Below are 19645 nucleotides of genomic sequence, written 5' to 3'. Positions count from 1 at the left end.
ATTCTTGATACACACAGGAGACTATTGAGCGTGAAACAGCAGGGTTGACACAAACCGGTGCGCCTGGCACCTACTACCATACGCTGTTCAAGGGCACTTAAATCTTATGTCTTGCCCATTCACCCACTGAATGGCACACATACACAATCCATGTCTCAATTGTCTCAAGGCTTAAAAATCCTTCTTTAACCTGTCTCCTCCCATTCATCTTCACTGATTGAAGTGGATTTAACAAGTGACATCAATAAGGGATCATGGCTTTCACCTGGATTAATCTAAGTCATGCAAAGAGCATATAATGTTTTGCACACTCAGTGTATAGAGATCGCAAGGTTTTATCTGTCCCATTATGGCGTCTGTGACCACACGGACAGCGCCATTGAGGACATTTCCATTTTGAAGTAGATCTTCTACTACGAGTTGGTAAACAAACTGAAAGGGTGCATACTGCCACCTGTAGTATGTTGTTTGAACAGGTAAAAAGCAAAGGTTGTTTACTGCCACTTGCAGTTATGGAATGTTTGCTCACGAGTAGGCTATCATTCATTGGCTGATCCCTCCTGATGACCTGGATGGAATTATGTGATCATTCCTTAACCCATAGGAAGTCCCACCCGGATGACTACTAAGGTCCTCAATGGCGCTGCCCATGCTAAAACGGGCTTTCGGGCACTAGAGTCCTCTATACATCTCTATGGTCAACACAGGCTGAGTGGTCAGTAAGATGGTTCACTATTGGTTAACAGACTGAGCTGTCAGTAAGATGGTTCACTATTGGTCAACACAGGCTGAGTCAGTTTGACCCAGTTGCCTTTATAACTGAAGGAAAACTGCTCGACAGTACCAATCATTCGCAAGTAGATGTTTGATATTCTGCTCTTGTGTATAGAGTACATCTTTTATGTTGTACTCTTCATCAATTCTTGATTGCGGTGTTTAATTAATGCATAAGACCTGAAGCAGCTATCTCTGTGATGGTGTGAGTCGGATCCCACCCCTGGTAGGGCAGACTGAAGTAGAAATGTAGACCCAGCTGTAGCTCATCTCTCCTCTCTTCATCCCTCCTTCCCCCCATCCCTCAGCTCTCCTGCATGGAGCTCTTGGGGCCATTCCTTCTGACACATGCTCTGCTCCATCTATGCAATCATCCCTCTACAACAGTGCTTCCCGACTCAACAGTACATATTTTTGTTGTGGCCAAGAAACAAGCTCACATGATTCTATTTGACACGTTGAATCAGGTGTTTTTATCCAGGGCTACAACAAAAATGTGTGCTGTTGGGGGTACTCAAGGACCGCAGTTGGGAAACACAGCTCTACATCCATCCAACTATCTCTCTCGCCACTCTCTTGGTGCTCCTAGAGGGAGAGTGGAGCATGCCCCAGGGAGGCACTTTCCTGGGCACAAAGATGAAGCACTGCATGCGGTGTGTTTCTCTCTAGCTGGATGATATTTATTGATTGTGTGTGTGTGTCTGTTGTGGCATTGCACAGTGTTAATTATGTAGCAGTTGAGTCTCCTCATACAGGCCTGATCTTGTGAGATTATTATATAAAAGTTGAGTCCCTCATCAATAAAACAGAGGCATTGGTGGGCGGTCACAAAGATTCACTGGGTTCTCAGTCCGGAGCTGAGGGCGGATGATGGCTCAAGGTCTTTCTTCAGGCACACACATACACGTCTTGGCCAAGATCACTTTTCTCTCTCCACACCACAAACAAGGTCGAAACATACTCCCTCTACACAACACATATTTAAAAACACTTATTTTACACAGCACAAAGTTAAATACACTTATTTTACACACACAGGCACACACATTAATTACCAACATGCCTCTCCTGGCTTTACACAACACACAAATAAGGCCTTGTGTTACATATAGAAGTTAGATGAAATGTGACACTTTACACAACACTTTCGACGGGGTATATGTTTACTGAACCCCCAAAGCACCCCCTCTAAGAAACAACCAGGTGCAGCTTACCCCCCCCCCCCCCCTGGTAGCCCCTTTCATTCAATGCAAAATAAAATACAGTACCTATGTCTCTCTCTCTCTCTCTCCCTCTCTCCTCTTTCTTCTTTTGTCATACACTTGTTTTCTGTTGTTGCCTGAGGACTCTGGCTGAATTGAACCCAGAGTCTGCTGACTCACGGCGCTTGACGGTGAAAGGGAGAGAAAGAGAGGAGGGAGAGAAAAGGCTCAGCAGGTGGTGGGCACCGCCACGAATCTTCAGCCTGCAGACTCCTTTCAGTGGGCACAAAACCGCTAGGCTGCCACAGAGAGGCCCTGCTTTCCATCAGAATATTACCCCTTCGTTTCCCCCTTCTTTAAACGCTAAACGGAGAGAACAGGCTTGGGCTGGAATAATGGGATCTTTTCTCTCTCTCTGCCGCCGGGGGTGAAAACGGCAACAATGAAGGCAAAATGATTCAAAGCGAGCTTTTTCACCTGCTCTCCTTCTTCTCCCCAGCTATCTGTGTCTTTCAGAGGATGCTAATGCCAGCTAATTTACCAAAAGGTACTGTATGACATGCACGCTCTCTCTCTCTCACTCTCCCTCTTTATCTCTCTCTCTCTCACACACACACTAAATGAAATTGCACAGAAGACCTTCTGCTGTTAGTGAAAGACAGTGGAGGCTATAGTTCGTCATCCATCTCAGTAATTGTTGTGGTTATCATCATTAACCTATTTGGATGCTGGCTACAGAAGTGTTTCAGCTGGTTGACTGTCCCAAATAGCACCCTATTCTCTATATAGTGCACTACTTTTGACCAGGACCTAATGCACTATATAGGCGATAGGGTGCCATTTGGGACACAGTGTTTCTTCTACTCAATTGAAAAGGCACCTTATTGTTTGCTTCAGGTGTCCAGGGCTCACTTGAGAAAGAGATGTTAATACCAATGTGACTTACCTGGGTAAATAAAGGATAAATACAAATAAAAAAAACTAGATGGTAATTGTCCATGAAATTGTGCGACTTGCTTTAATTCTTTAAAAGTGTTTTTGTGGCAGTGGAAGAAGATTAAAATGTTTTACTTGAAGGGCAACTCCACCACTTTTCAACCTCATATTCATTATCTCCAGCACCAAATCAGTGTCTACTCGATCCAGGAAGGATGCTGGATCGAATCCCCGAGCTGACACGGTAAAAATATGTCGTTCTGCCCCTGAGCAAGGCAATTAACTTCTTTCAGCTAGGGGGCAGAATATTTATGTTTGGAAAAATAACGTTCCAAAGGTAAACGGACTATTTCTCAGGTCCAGATGCTAGAATATGCATATAATTTCCAATTTCCAGTTTCCAAAACTGTCAAAATATTGTCTGTGAGTATATTGCCTGCCACTCCTCCATTTAAAGGGGTATCAACCAGATTCCTTTTCCAATGGCTTCCTCAGGCTGTGACCAGGCTTTAGACATAGTTTCAAGCTTTTATTTTGAAAAATGAGCGAGATTTTTCAAAACGCGTCAGGTGTCCTTTGATTAGTTCCTGCGCACGAGAGATGTAGCTCGACATTTTCTTTCTCTGTAGTATTGAATAGGTTACCGTCCGGTTGAAATATTATCGATTATGTATGTTAAAAACAACCTGAGGATTGATTATAAAAAACGTTTGACATGTTTCTACGAACATTACGGATACTTTTTGGAATTTTCGTCTGCCTTTCAGGACCGGAACGAGCCTGTGGTTTTCTCAACATAATGCGCAAACAAAATGGCGGTTTTTGGTTATAAAACTAATCTTTATCGAACAAAAATAACATTTATTGTGTAACTGGGAGTGTCGTGAGTGCAAACATCCGAAGATTATCAAAGGTAAGCAATTCATTTTATTGCTTTTCTGACTTTCATGACCAAGCTAATTTGCGGCTAGCTGTTCTTACTGTTTTGTCTAGTGATTGATAAACTCACAAACGCTTGGATTGCTTTCGCTGTAAATGGTCAACGTTCCGGAATCACCTGAGATGGTCAACGGTCCGGAACCACCAGCGACGGTCTGCGGTCCAGAGCCTCCAGCGACAGTCCAGAGCCTCCAGCGGGGGTTCCCAGTCCGGAGCCTCTGGCGACGATCTACGGTCCGGAGTCCCCGGCGACGAACCACGGTCCGGAGTCCCCGGCGACGATCTACGGCCCGGAGTCCCCGGCGACGATCTACGGTCCGGAGTCCCCGGCGACGATCCACGGTCCGGAGCCTCCGGCGACGCTCCACGTTCCGGAGCCTCCGGCGACGCTCCACGGTCCGGAGTCCCCGGCAACGATCCACGGTCCGGAGCCTCCGGCGACGCTCCATGGTTCGGAGCCTCCGGCAACGCTCCACGGTCCAGTTCCACGGAAGCGGAGGGATCCACGAGCGGAGCGAGGTCTACGTCCCGAACCGGAGCCGCCACCGAGGCTAGATGCCCACCCGGACCCTCCCCCATAGTCAGGTTTTTTGGCCAGAGTCCGCACCTTTGGGGGGGGGGGGGTTCTGTCATGCCCTGACCTTAGAGAGCCTTTTTATTCTCTATCTTGGTTAGGTCAGGGTGTGACTAGGGTGGGCACTCTAATTTTGCAGCTGTCTATCGTTGTCTCTGATTGGGGATCATATTTAGGCAGCCTTTTCCCACCTGTTGTTTGTGGGATCTTGTTTTTGGTACTGTGCTGTTTAACCATACTAGACGTTACGTTTCGTATTTGTTGTTTTGTTGGTGTTCATTTAATACATTTAAAATGTAAGCCTTCCACGCTGCACCTTGGTCCAATCCTTCCATCGACGATCGTGACAATATGGCCCTCCCACACAGACACCTCTCTAACAACTATTCGGTCTATAATGAAAACCCTGTTAGAGGATTAAGGGCATGGTCCGTGGACTCTTGTAACTGGAAACCCTATGTCACTCACATATCTAGGATATCATATAAACAGAAGATCTAACTAGGAAAACCTGCAAAATTGGCAGTGTATCAAATACTTGTTCTCCCCACTGTTTGTCAGGAAGTTCAACTGGACAATAAGGCCTTTCTGACCCTCTAAAATAACAAAAGTTTTTATTAAAGTCAGCACAGTCCCTATAATCATAAGGATTCGGTACCACCACTAACACAATAAGCAATTTGTCAATCTTAATTTAGAGGCTGTATATTGAGCCCATTCATACCCTTCATTACTTGCTACTCTCTTCAAAAATTTGTCCTTGTATTGTTCTGGGGTTGAATCACCAATTGGGGTTACAGTCTCCGTTTCCTGATGTAAACTACTGGGATTGATTGGAAGGTTCCAAATGTTTTGGAGGTACCCAACTGACACTGACGTTTCTGACCTATTTAAAATGGCATTGGGCGGTAGCTGGGTTGTTACTGCTGTTGTTTTTACTACATGAACTTCTTGACGCACGGATCCCTTTAGCGGGATCATTTTCATCAACTACCGTTGAATTGCAGAGCGCCAAATTAAAAAAACATTGCAAAAAATATTTATATTCATAAAATCACAAGTGCAATATAGCAAAACACAGCTTAGCTTGTTGTTAATCCACCTATCGTGTCAGATTTAGAAAATATGCTTTACAGCGAAAGCAATCCAAGCGTTTGTGTGAGTTTATCGATCACTAGACAAAACATTACAAACACCTAGCAGCAATGTAGATTGGTCACGAAAGACAGAAAAGCAATAAAATTAATCGCTTACCTTTGATGATCTTCGGATGTTTGTACTCACGAGACTCCCAGTTACAGAATAAATGTTCCTTTTGTTCGATAAAGATTATTTTTATATTAAAAAAACTCCCTTTGTTTGGCGCGTTATGTTCAGTATTCCACAGCCTTAGGCAGGTCATCAAGGTTATACGAAAATTCCAAATAGTATCCGTAAAGTTCATAGAAACATGTCAAACAATCCTCAGGTTGTTTTTAACATAAATAATCGATAATATTTAAACCGGACTGTAAACTATTCAATACTTGAGAGAAAGAAAGTGTCGCGCGCATGAACTAATGGAAGGACATTCAGCTATCCACTGACGAGATTTGATAAATCTCGCTCATTTTTCAGAATAAAAGCTTGAAACTGTGTCTAAAGACTGTTCACACCCCGAGGAAGCTGCCACAGCCGTGTTTCACTGTTGGAATGGTGTTCTTCGGCTTGCAAGCCACCCCCTTTTTCCTCCAAACATAATGATGGTCATTATGGCCAAACAGTTCAGTTTTTGTTTCATCAGACCAGAGGACATTTCTCAAAAAAGTACGATCTTTGTCCCCATGTGCAGTTGCAAACCATAGTCTGGCTTTTTTATGGAGGTTTTGGGGCAGTGGCTTCTTCCTTGCTGAGCGACCTTTCAGGTTATGTCAACAAAGGACTTGTTTTAATGTGGATATAGATACTTTGTACCTGTTTCCTCCAGCATCTTCACAAGATCCTTTGCCTGTCCTTTTCTGGGATTGATTTAAAATTTCCTCACCAAAGTACGTTCATCTCTAGGAGACAGAACGCGTCTCCTTCCTGAGCGGCATGATGGCTGCGTGGTCCCATGGTTTTTATACTTGCGTACTATTGTTTGTACCGATGAACGTGGTACCTTCAGGTTTTTGGAAATTGCTCCCAAGGATGAACCAGACTTGTGGATGTCTCCAATTTCTTTTCTGAGGTCTTGGCTTATTTCTTTTGATTTTCCCATGATGTCAAGCAAAGAGGCACTGAGTTTGAAGGTAGGCCTTGAAATACATCCACAGGTACATCTCCAACTGACTCAAATTATGTCAATTAGCCTATCAGAAGCTTCTAAAGCCATGACATTTTTTTCTGGATCTTTCCAAGCTGTTTAACCTGTCTAGGACTGAGGTTCCGCTAGCGGAATTGCAGGGCGCCAAGTTCAATCAACAGAAATCTCATAATTAAATTTTCTCAAACATACAAGTATTAGACACCATTTTAAACATAAAATTCTCGTTAATCCAACCACAGTGTCCGATTTCAAAAAGGTTTTTCGGCGAAAGCAGAACATATCATTATGTTAGGTCAGCAACTAGTCACAGAAAGCATACAGTGATTTTCCAACCAAAGAGAGGAGTCACAAAAAGCAGAAATATGGATAAAATTAATCACTAACCTTTGATATTCTTCATCAGATGACACTCCCGGGACAACATGTTACACAATACATGTATGTTTTGTTCGATCAATTTCATATTTATATCCAAAAACCTCAGTTTACATTTGGCTTTGTCTCCAAAACATCCCGTGAATTTGCACAGAGCCACATCAAATCAAAGAAATACTCATAATAAACATTAATAAAAGATACAAGTGTTATTAACAGATTTAACTCCCAGGAATCCCAGTTCCACAATAAATGTTTGATTTGTTCCATAAAGTACATCATTTATGTCCAAATTCCTCCTTGTTGTTCGCGCATTCAGTACACAATCTAAACTCATGACGCGCGGGCAGGTCCAGGCAAAAGTTTAGACGAAAAGTCATATTACAGTCCGTAGAAATATGTCAAACGATGTATAGAATCAATCTTTAGGATGTTTTTAACATAAATCTTCAATAATGTTCCAACCGGAGAATTATTTTTTCTTCAGAAAAGCAATGGAACAGAGCTCGCTCTCACGTGAACACGCATTGTCAGCGCATGTTCAGCTCATGGCACTCTGGGAGAGACCTTACTCAATCCCCTCTCATTCGGCCCCACCTCACAGTAGAAGCATCAGACAAGGTTCTAAAGACTGTTGACATCTAGTGGAAGCCTTAGAAAGTGCAACATGACCCATATCCCACTGTATCTTCAATAGGGAATGAGTTGAAAAACGACCAACCTCAGATTTCCCAATTCCTGGTTGGATTTTTTTCCAGGTTTTTCCCTGCCATATGAGTTCTGTTATACTCACAGACATTATTTTAAACAGTTTTAGAAACTTTAGAGTGTTTTCCATCCAAATCTACCTAATTATATGCATACCCTAGCTTCTGGGCCTGAGTAGCAGGCAGTTGTAACGGGTTTCATCCTCGTCTGAAGAGGAGTATGAAATGTCGGACCAATGTGCAGCGTGGTAAGTGTCCATTTGAATTATTATAAAACTGAACACTAAACAATACAAAATAACAAAGTGCAAAATACTGAAAAAACCCGAAACAGTCCCGTATGGTGAAAACACTAACACAGGAAACCACCACCCACAAAACACAAATGAAAAACAGGCTACCTTAATATGGCTCCCAATCAGAGACAACGACTGACACCTGCCTCTGATTGAGAACCATACTAGGCCAAACACATAGAAACAGACAACCTAGACATACAACATAGAATGCCCACCCACATCACACCCTGACCAAACAAAACATAGAAACATACAAAGCAAACTATGGTCAGGGCGTGACAGCAGTTTACTTTGGGCACACTTTTCATCAAAATACCGCCCCCTATCCCAAAGAAGTTAACTGACTTGCCTAGTTATATAAAGGTTAAACATTGGTGGAATGTTATAAATATTCTTCCAAATTTTATAAACGTTTTCTTCTTTAAAAAAAAAAATCCTCTGTTTCTATGGCAAACGGTTTTGTTATATTTCAGTCTTCTGTGATGTATAGAAAGTGTAATTTTGGGATGCAAACTCAAAATTCAATACATTTCAACTCTATATTTGACATGGTACAGGTGTTTTCTTTTTATTAAAGCCCATAATTAAAGCCCATTTGTTTGACTACCAAGAAACACTCAGCGTGACCCTGATTTAGCCCACTTCAGTTAAAGGTTAAGTAATTACAATTTATAGCACAGTCCAGAACTAGACCAGAGCTATTGCGAGCAAGAGCTAGCTAACTACACCCAGGACCAGAGCTGAACCCGAGCTATTGCAGGCCAGAGAAATAGTTATGGTCAGTACTTGTGTAGTTGTGTTCAGGAGTTGTGTTGTTGTGGGCAGTAGGTGTGTGGCTGTGGTCAGTAGTTGTGGTCAATAGTTTTGTGGTTGCGGTCAGTAGTTGTAGTCAGTAGTTGTGTTCAGTAGTTGTGATCAGTAGTTGTGATCAGTAATGGTCAGTTGTTGTGGTCAGTAATTGGGTGGTTGTGGTTAGTAGTTGTGGTCAGCAGTTACGTTGTTGGGGTCATTACTTGTGTGGTTCAGTAGTTGTGTGGTTGTGGTCAGTAGTTGTCGGCAGTAGTTTTGGTCAGCAGTTTTGTGGTTGTGGTCAGGAGTTGTGGTCAGTAGTTGTGGTCAGTAGTGGTCAGTAGTTGTGGTCTGTAATGGTTAGTTGCTGTGATCAGTAATTGTGTGGTTGTGGTTAGTCGTTGTATGGTTGATGTCAGTAATTGTGTGATTCAGTATTTGTGTGGTCAGTAGTTGTGGTCAGTAGTTTAGTAGTTGTGGTCAGTAGTTATGGTCATTAGTTGTGATCAGTAGCTGTGTGGTTGTGGTTAGTCGTTGTGTGGTTGATGTCAGTAATTGTGTGGTTCAGTATTTGTGTGGTCAGTAGTTGTGGTCAGTAGTTTAGTGGTTGTGGCCAGTAGTTGTGGTTAGGAGTTGTGGTCAGTAGTTGAGGTCAGTAGTTCTGGTCTGTAGTTGTGTGGTCAGTATTTATGTAGTTGTGGTCTGTAGTATTATGGTTGTGGTCAGTAATTGTGATCAGTAGTTGAGTGGTTTTGGTAAGTAGTTGTTGTCAGTAATTGTGTGGTCAGTAGTTGTGGTCAGGCATTGTGTGCAGCATCTGTGGTCAGTAGTTGTGGTCAAAAGTTGTCTGGTCAGGAGTTTTGTTGCTGTGGTCAGTAGTTTTGTGGTTGTGGTAAGTAGTTGTGGTCAGTAGTTGTGTGGTTGGGGTCAGTAGCTATGGTCTTTAATGTTACGGCCAGACGTTCCACTAGCGGAACCCCTCGACAACATCCGGTGAAATGGCAGAGCTCCAAATTCAAATTAAATTATTATAAATATTAAACTTTGATGAAATCACACATTCAATATACCAAATTAAAGCTACACGTGTTGTTAATCCAGCCAACGTGTGAGATTTCAAAAATGATTTACGGCGAAAGCAAACGATGCTATTATCTGAGGACAGCACCCCGCATACAAACACATGACAATCATAATTCAACCCACCAGACGTGACACAAAACTCAGAAATAACTATATCATTCATGCCTTACCTTTGAAGATCTTCTTCTGTTAGCACACCAATATGTCCCATAAACATCACAAATGGTCCTTTTGTTCGATAAATTCCGTTGTTATATTCCCAAAATGTTCATTTATTTGACGTATTTGATTCAGAAAAACACCGGTTCCAACTCGCCCAACATGACTACCAATAATCTAATAAATTACCTGTAAACTTGTTCCAAACATTTCAAACAACTTCCCTAATCCAACTTTAGGTATTTTAAAACGTAAATAATCTATAACATTTTAGACGGAATACACTGTGTTCAATTGTAGGATTCAAACATTCAAAGATAGGATATACTGAACTTGAGAAAGAAACTAGAGAAAGGTTTCTCTAGTTTACTGTTTGTGAGATATTTCATGCAAATGTTTCTAGTTATAATTGGTAAAAGTTTTTAAGATTTGGAAGTTAGCATAGCATAAACATGTGAAAGTTGGTTCGGTGTCTGTACTTTGAACATTTCAAGAGTTACTGTTGGTGATTTATTTTATGCTAGTTTATACACATTTATATAGTTACAGTTGATAAAGTTCTTAAAGAATTTGAAGTAGGATAGCCTGAATGTTTTAAAGTTGGTCTTATAGCTTAATTAGCAACAGAGCAGAACAATTTTAAATAGCTACCACTGTATTACTGTGACGCATTTGATTCAGAAAAACACCGGTTCCAACTCGCCCAACATGACTACCAATAATCTAATAAATTACCTGTAAACTTGTTCCAAACATTTCAAACAACTTCACTAATCCAACTTTAGGTATTTTAAAACGTAAATAATCTATATCATTTTAGACGGAATACACTGTGTTCAATTGAGGCTAAAATGAAAATGGAGCGAGCTTCAGGTCGCGCGCCCCAAACAAAAGAGTAGACTAGTCTGGACCCTTGTTCTGAATAGCCGTACTTCTTCATTTCTCTAAAGAAAAATATCAACCAATTTCTAAAGACTGTTGACATCTAGTGGAAGCAATAGGAACTGCAACCAAGTGCCACAGAAATCTAGTTTCCCATAGAAACCCAATTGAAAAAAAAATCCTGGATGGTTTGTCCTCGGGTTTCACCTGCCATTTCAGTTCTGTTATACTCACAGACATTATTTTAACAGTTTTAGAAACTTCACAGTGTTTTCTATCCAAATCGACCAATTATATGCATACCCTAGCTTCTGGGCCTGAGTAGCAGGCAGTTTACTTTGGGCACGCTTTTCATCCGGACGTCAAAATACTGCCCCCTATCCCAAAAAGGATATGTTAGGCATGCGTAACTGGCTGTAAGGGAGTCAGGCGCAGGAGAGCAGAAGTTGGGTAGCCAAAGGAGCCTTTTATTTCGGCGAACAAAACACATGGCACTAAGAACACTAAACACAATATGGGTTGACATAGCGCAAACCAAGCGCAAACCAGTCTAGCGTGCACATACACGAAACAAGAAACAATTCTACACACAGACATGGGGGAAACAGAGGGTTATATACACGTCTAATACTGAGGGAATGGAAATCAGGTGTGCAGGAAAACAAGACAAGACAAATGGAAAAATGAAAGGTGGATTGGCGATGGCTAGAAAACCGGTGACGTCGACCGCCGAACGCCGCCCTAACAAGGAGAGGAACCGACTTCGGCGGAAGTCGTGACACTATAGTTGTGTTGTTGTGGACAGTAGTTATGTGGTTCAGTAGTTGTGGTAAATTATTGTGGTTAGTAGTAATGATTAGTTGTGTGGTTCAGTATTTGTGGTCAGTAGTTCTGTGGTTAGCATTGCCTGAACATATGAAAGTTTGTTTGGTGTATCTAGCTTGAACGGTTCAAGAGTTGGTTGTTTATTTTATATGCTAATTTAGCAAATGTTTAAAACAATTATACTTGATAAAAGTTTGTGAATTCAAAGATAGGATATACTGAACTTGAGAAAGAAACTAGAGAAAGGTTTCTCTAGTTTACTGTTTGTGAGATATTTCATGCAAATGTTTCTAGTTATAATTGGTAAAAGTTTTTAGGATTTGGAAGTTAGCATAGCATAAACATGTGAAAGTTGGTTCGGTGTCTGTACTTTGAACATTTCAAGAGTTACTGTTGGTGATTTATTTTATGCTAGTTTATACACATTTATATAGTTACAGTTGATAAAGTTCTTAAAGAATTTAAAGTAGGATAGCCTGAATGTTTTAAAGTTGGTCTTATAGCTTAATTAGCAACAGAGCAGAACTATTTTAAATAGCTACCACTGTATTACTGTGGTTCTAATTCAAAGGCGTTCATAGCTTAAACTGTGTATGAGCATCAAAATAATTCAATTTAAAGCCTATGGAGATTTATTAACAATTAAAATAGTTATAGTCCAAAAATGATAGATTTTATAACAATTCTGAATGCAGTCTTTTTAAGTTGGGTCATTGTGAACATCTCAATGTTGGTTTGGCGTTTATAGGTTACATTTTGTAGGAGGAGATACATTTCAAAATGTCCCCCATCTACAGTGTTTGCATAAACATTGAATGAAATACAATGTGCTCTTTTAAAAGGAGAAACAAAATACAAGTTCATACCTGGTATCAAGTTTGTCAATCAAAATACAACATTTAACTGTACTTGATGCGGTGGACACTACAAATACACATGTAAAGCAAACGGTTGCATTATATTGACTAATATTGCGTTTCTTTACAATAAAAAAAAAATCTAACCTGTTTCACAAATCACAATCTATACCTTCAACATCCCAAATAAAGAACGAAAAAGGTTTAGCCTAAATAAAATTGAAATACCTTAATTTACAGAACAAAATACAATTCCGTAGTCAAGAGCACTGGAAAGGGAAATATAGTGTTGATGTTTAAATAGAAATGCATCAACTCTGCTCTTGCTCAAGCAGTCAAACAAAGTCATGTTTTAATCATTAGTCTTCCAGGCCAGGTTCCTCTTCAGACATATTTCCTCCTTCTCAGCTTCTGGTCATCAACAGTCAGATGTAAAACAGTGTTAGCAATGTGTAGGGAAGGGGTAATGTTAAGATATTTTATCAAGGTTTAAGATAAATGATTAAATAATTCTACCCAGAAACTTAACCATTATGATTAGAGGTTATGTAGCATGGACAACGGGTAATTAAAAATGATAACCATTGTGGAAGAAAGGAATGTATGTATGTGCCGAAAGAAAGCAAAGAGACTCGTTAACCTATGTTTGAACCGACCCAGCTATAACTCTGTGGAGATAAAATAAGACAGCGAAAGCTCCTCCAGGTTTTCCGTATCTGGGGGGGACTGGAACTGTCAGCTAAGTGGTTATAAACTGTGGTGAGACTTCAGGAGATAATCCAGATATAGGGTGTAATGTATGTGCGTTAGTGTGTTGGAATGGACTTTTGAATTAGCTTTGTCCTTGCCGGAGAGGAGGAGGGACATAAACGACGCTATGACGCTATGTGTGATATATAAACTAATGTACATGGTATTTTGAGTGGAGATCTCTCGAGAATAAACGCTGTTGATTCATCTGGTGGCTGGTCTTTGTCTATTTTATGCAAATAAGAATCTTCCAAATTCTTAGAAACGGACAGAGTGTTTGCTTTGTTATAATTAAATTGGTTAACGGACACATAGGAATGAAATTCCTTTATCAGGTACCAGCTCTGATCTTGGAAAGCAACTCGATCATAGATATCATAGTCTGCTGATGGAAAAATGTATGTATTAAGGCTTATTATTACACACCCTGTTATAATGTGGATAAAGAGTTACTTATCTAACAGAACACAGAGGGTGTTATTTACATTACATTTAAGTCATTTAGCAGACGCTCTTATCCAGAGCGACTTACAAATTGGAAAGTTCATACATACATGTTATTTAATGGAAGCCTCTCAAACATAATCCAGGTAGAAGCAAGAATTCCCCATGGTAGCTGTTTAGGCCCCTTGCTTTTTTCAAAATTTACTAAACGAAATGCCACTGGCTTTCAGTAAGGCCAGTGTGTCTATGTATGTGAATGACTCAACACTATACACGTCAGCTAATACAGCGACTGAAATGACTGCAACACTCAAAGAGCTGCAGTTAGTTTCAGAATGGTAGCAAGGAATAAATTAGTCCTAAATATTTACAAAACTAAAAGCATTGTATTTGGGACAAATCATTCACTGTACCCTAAACCTCAACTACATCTCATAATAAATAATGTGGAAAGTTGAGCAAGTTGAGGTGACTAAAATGCTTGGAGTAACCCTGGATTGTAAACTGTCATTGTCAAAACATATTGATACAATGGAAACTAAGATGGGGAGAAGTCTGTCCATAATTAAAGCGCTGCTCTGCCTTCTTAAAACTTCTTATGGCTGGGGGCAGTATTGAGTAGCTTGGATGAATAAGGTGCCCAGAGTAAACTGCCTGCTACTCAGTCCCAGAAGCTAAGATATGCATTAGTATGCATACATTAGTAGATTTGGGTAGAAAACACTCTGAAGTTTCTAAAACTGGTTGAATGATGTCTGTGAGTATAACAGAACTCATATGGCAGGCAAAAACCTGAGAAGAAATCCAACCAGGAAGTGGGAAATCTGAGGTTTGTAGTTTTTCAACTCTTGGCCTATCGAATACACAGTGTCTATGGGGTCATATTGCACTTCCTAAGGCTTCCACTAGATGTCAACAGTCTTTAGAACCTTGTTTGATGCTTCTACTGTGAAGTGAGAGGGGATTGAGTAAGGTCTCTCCCAGAGTGCCATGAGCTGACCATGAGTGTTCATATGAGAGTTAGCTTGAGTTCCATTGCATTTCTGAAGACAAAGGAATTCTCCGGTGGAACATTATTGAAGATTTATGTTAAAAACATCCTAAAGATTGATTCGTTTGACATGTTTCTACGGACTGTAATGGAACTTTTTGGACTTTGTCTGCTCCTAGTGATCCTAGTGCTCCTAGTGATCGCGCGTCATGAATTTGGAATACTGGGCTAAACGCGCGAACAAAACGGAGGTATTTGGACATAAAGATGAACTTTATCGAACAAATCAAACATTTATTGTGGAATTGGGATTCCTGGGAGTGCATTCTGTGAAGATCATCAAAGGTAAGTGAATATTTATAATGCTATTTCTGACTTCTGTTGACTCCAAAATGGCGGATATCTGTTTGGCTTGATTTGTTGTCTGAGCGTGCTTCTACACCTGCATTGCTTGCTGTTTGGGGTTTTAGGCTGGGTTTCTGTACAGCACTTTGTGATAGCAGCTGATGTAAGAAGGGCTATATAAATACATTTGATTTGATATAGTTAACCCAACAAGCCTTAGAAAGCTCAGGAACATCAATGGGGATGGATGGATGTTTATACATTTTCTCCCTTTTTGGGAGGGCCCTAGGCAGATCCTGTGGCTGTCTCTGCAGAAACTGCAAACATGATGATATTTACAATTATACAGAGAACAAAGACTTTCATTAAATCTGTTGAATAGTGTACCTGTTCCTTTAACCGTTTGTCACTGGCCAAACCCGGCTCGGACTAAACTCTGGAAATCTCCTTACTGCCGAGCAGATTTAGGGCACATATTGATGGAGTGACTGAAGGAACCTCAGACAGCACATTAGACTGAGCATTAGAATGAATATGCTGGGGATTAGGCCCAGATCTATGACAGCCCAATCCAACCTGTTAAACCTTTGAAGATAAATAGCAACTTTAGCAGAAAAGCTCTCTCCCGGTAGTAAGAGAGCGACAGATATGAGATGCCAAAATTGTTGAGTTTAACCCGGCGATCTGGGAGCACATCACACAAAGGGTCCCAGAACACACCAAATGTCATCAAATATTCAACTAGTGTGAGAGATTTCGACATCCTAGGATCACTCTCTTTAAGGATAACCGATACATCCCCACACTCGACCAGTCACTTGTCCGTTGATTCGGAAGCACACATCAGACTTTTTGCCAGATTAACGTCACTCCCTGTATAACGAAATTAACTTAATTAGGCTACTAAGCAACCATATAATGACTGATAATATGCCGCAAGGCATGCATGTAGCTACATAATACTATATTACCTGCTATGATCTGATTCCAAAGGTGCTCGTGGATAGCCGCTGCAGGGGAGATGAACGGAACACCATTAAGCACAGCGGGGACTGCACTTCCCAGGGTACGCCAGCTCATGACGTCAGGTACTGGCACGTGCAGAGCTGCGCTGTGGGAAGCCGATGCGCCGACAGACTGACCAGAAGCTGTGTATTTCTCCAGTGTTGTAATCCTATCATTCATGCACCCAAGATACGTTTTAATGTCTAAGACAGCTGAAAGAACCGGGTCGGAAGGTTGACTGGGCCCAGGTGCTGCCTGAGGCTCAGAATTTTTTACTTTCTTCGCCTGCTTGTCGGCATTGGAACGCCCAGGTTTCTTAGCTGGAGCCTTACCGTGTGGTTTGCCTGGGGCAACCAACTGATTCATTAGCTTCTAGCAAAAACTCAAAAAACTCTTCATGGGAAAAACCCACGGGTTTTAACACTATATATTAATAAACGCTATATATTAATAAACGCTATATATACACAAGTATGTGGACACGCCTTCAAATTTGTGGATTCGGCTGTTTCAGCCACATCCATTTGCTGACAGTTGTATCAAACCGAGCACAAAGCCATGCAATCTCGATAGACAAACATTGGCAGTAGAATGTCCTTACTGAAGAGCTCAGTGACTTTCAAAATGGCAACGTCATATAATTCCACCATTCCAACAAGTTAGTTATCCTGCTAGAGTTAAACCGGTCAACTGTACGTGCGGTTATTGTGAAGTGGAAACATCTAGGAGCAACAATGACTCACAGAAATTGACTGTCAAATGCTGAAGAGTGTAGCACGTAAAAATCGTCTGTCCTCGGTTGCAACTCTCACAACCGAGTTCCAAACTGCCTCTGCAAGCAAAGTCAGCACAATAACTGTTAGTCAGAAGCTTCATGAAATGGGTTTCCATGGTCGAGCAGCTGCACACAAGCCTAAGATCACCGTGCGCAATGCCAAGCGTCGGCTACAGTGGTGTAAAGCTTGCTGCCATTGGACTCATGCTTCACCATCTGGCAGTCTGACGGATTAATCTAGGTATGGCGGATGCCAGGAGAACGCTACCTGCCGCATGTAAAGTTTGGTGGAGGAGGAATAATGGTCTGGGGCTGTTTTTCATGGTTCGGGCTAGGCCCCTTAGTTCCAGTGAAGGGAAATCTTTATGCTACAGCATACAATGGACAACTTCACGGCAATTATTGGTACAATTAGAATACCTTTCCCATATATATCAATCAAGAATGAGAATAACGGGTTAGTTTATGTTGTGAAGTGTCCTCCTCACTGCAAGCCACTTGGGGCGTTTTAGCCTTTTGCTTCTTAGTGGCACTGACACATGATTTCAGTAGATTTGAAAGGATCAGTTAAAGTAATAGGGTAAAAGGTCCTCCCAGTTTATCCAAAGACACATCTCGGACACAACTGCGCGTGTCCTTATCCAATTCCGAGGTCCATATTGAATATAATATTGTAAGATCTTTCCACAATTACTTTTCATCCAAATGAGGCGGCAGATAGCCTAGTGGTTAGAGCGTTGGACTAGTAACCGAAACATTGCAAGATCAAATCCCCGAGCTGACAAGGTAAGAATCTGCCTTTCTGCCCCTGAACAAGGCAGTTAACCCACTGTTCCTAGGCTGTCAGTGAAAATAAGAATGTGTTCTTAACTGACTTGCCTAGTTAAATGAAGATAAAATTAAATTTGAGTAGGCCTAACAAACAGCAAAAGCACTAGCCTATATCAATCCACTATCCCCCATAGTACAAAAGTTGACCTATTCTGTGCAATAAATATTCCAAACAGTCTGGGACAGAAGTGGGATGAAATAGATCCCAAATTATTCCAACAACTAGCATCAAAACACCTTTTTGCGCAATGTGGCTGACGCGACAGATCAGAACGTTTAGCTTAAATGTTGATAAACTATTAGGCTATTTCTTCACAATATAAGCGCAACAATGCGCACATGGTAGTAGGTTATATGTGCGAATGTTCCATTAGCGGGAAAACACAAATGCAATTATGCATGCAATGCTTTAATTTTAAAGGTGCATTTTTATGGTGAAAAGTATCTTCCCCAAACTTGAAACTCTAGCACTTCTTATGTATGGCAGTTAAGCTCTACACCCCTTGTAAAGCGGATGTATGTGCTTAAATTTAAGAAGTTATTTGGCCACTTTAGTTGTGATACAAACCTTATTAAAACACACAGGCCTGTGGGCTAGGCTACATGAGGTGTATGACTATGATTCTAAAAAGTCACAAAAAAAATGTATTGTTTCTTATGCAGGACATCATTCACAAGTGATAGGTTTATATTGTTACCCATCAGACTAATCTTGATTTAATCTTGTCTTTACAAGTACTAAATAATATACAGTTGAAGTCAGAAATGTACATACACCTTAGCCAAATACATTTAAATTCAGTTTTTCACAATTCCTGACATTTAATCCGAGTAAAAATTCCCTGTTTTAGGTCAGTTAGGATCACTACTTCATTTTAAGAATGTGAAATGTCAGTATAATAGCAGAGAGAATGATTTATTTCAGCGTGTATTTCTTACGTCACATTCCCAGTGGGTCAGAGGTTTACATACACTCAATTAGTATTTGGTAGCATTGCCTTTAAATTATTTAACTTGGGTCAAACGTTTTGGGGAGCCTTCCACAAGCTTCCCACAATAAGTTGGGTGAATTTTGGCCCATTCCTCCTGACAGAGCTGGTGTAACTGAGTCAGGTTTGTAGGCCTCCATGCTCGCACATGCTTTTTCAGTTCTGCCCACAAATTTTCTATAGGATTGAGGTCAGGGCTTTGTGCAGGCCACTCCAATACCTTGACATCGTTGTCCTTAAGCCATTTTGCCATAACTTTGGAAGTATGCTTGGGGTCATGTCCATTTGGAAGACCCATTTGCGACCAAGCTTTAACTTCCTGACTGATGTCTTGGGATGTTGCTTCAATATATCCACATCATTTTCTTTCCTCATGAAGCCATCTATTTTGTGAAGTGCACCAGTCCCTCCTGCAGCAAAGCACCCCCACGACATGATGCTGCCACCCCCGTGCTTCGCGGTTGGGATGGTGTTCTTCGGCTTGCAAGCCTCCCCCTTTTTCCTCCAAACATAACGATGGTCATTATGGCCAAACAGTTCTATATTTGTTCCATCAGACCAGAGGACATTTCTCCAAAAAGTACAATCTTTGTCCCCGTGTGCAGTTGCAAACCGTAGACTGTATTTTTTATGACGGGTTTGGAGCAGTGGCTTCTTCCTTGCTGAGCGGCCTTTCAGGTTATATGGATATAGATACTTTTGTACCTGTTTCCTCCGGCATCTTCACAAGGTCCTTTGCTGTTTTTCTGGGATTGATTTGTACTTTCCTCACCAAAGTACGTTCATCTCTAGGAGACAGAACGCGTCTCCTTCCTGAGCGATATGAC

The 19645-nt window shown here is 41.1% G+C and overlaps 1 protein-coding gene across 1 annotated transcript in view; it reads left to right on the top strand.

Annotated features, from left to right (window-relative positions):
• Positions 1-2414: 2414 nt before the first annotated feature.
• The window catches only part of LOC139576350 (heparin cofactor 2-like), a 146846-nt gene continuing 129615 nt past the window's right edge, over positions 2415-19645 (top strand). The window contains exon 1 of the mRNA XM_071402364.1: positions 2415-2523. Within this exon, the coding sequence (XP_071258465.1) occupies positions 2430-2523 (94 nt within the window). The 5' untranslated portion in view covers positions 2415-2429. The remainder of the gene's footprint in view (positions 2524-19645) is intronic.

Source organism: Salvelinus alpinus, chromosome 5 (assembly GCF_045679555.1).
Source record: "Salvelinus alpinus chromosome 5, SLU_Salpinus.1, whole genome shotgun sequence".
Classification (NCBI taxonomy): domain Eukaryota; kingdom Metazoa; phylum Chordata; class Actinopteri; order Salmoniformes; family Salmonidae; genus Salvelinus; species Salvelinus alpinus.
Note: the sequence above shows the minus strand (reverse complement) of the source record. Positions and strands in the feature narration are given on the sequence as shown.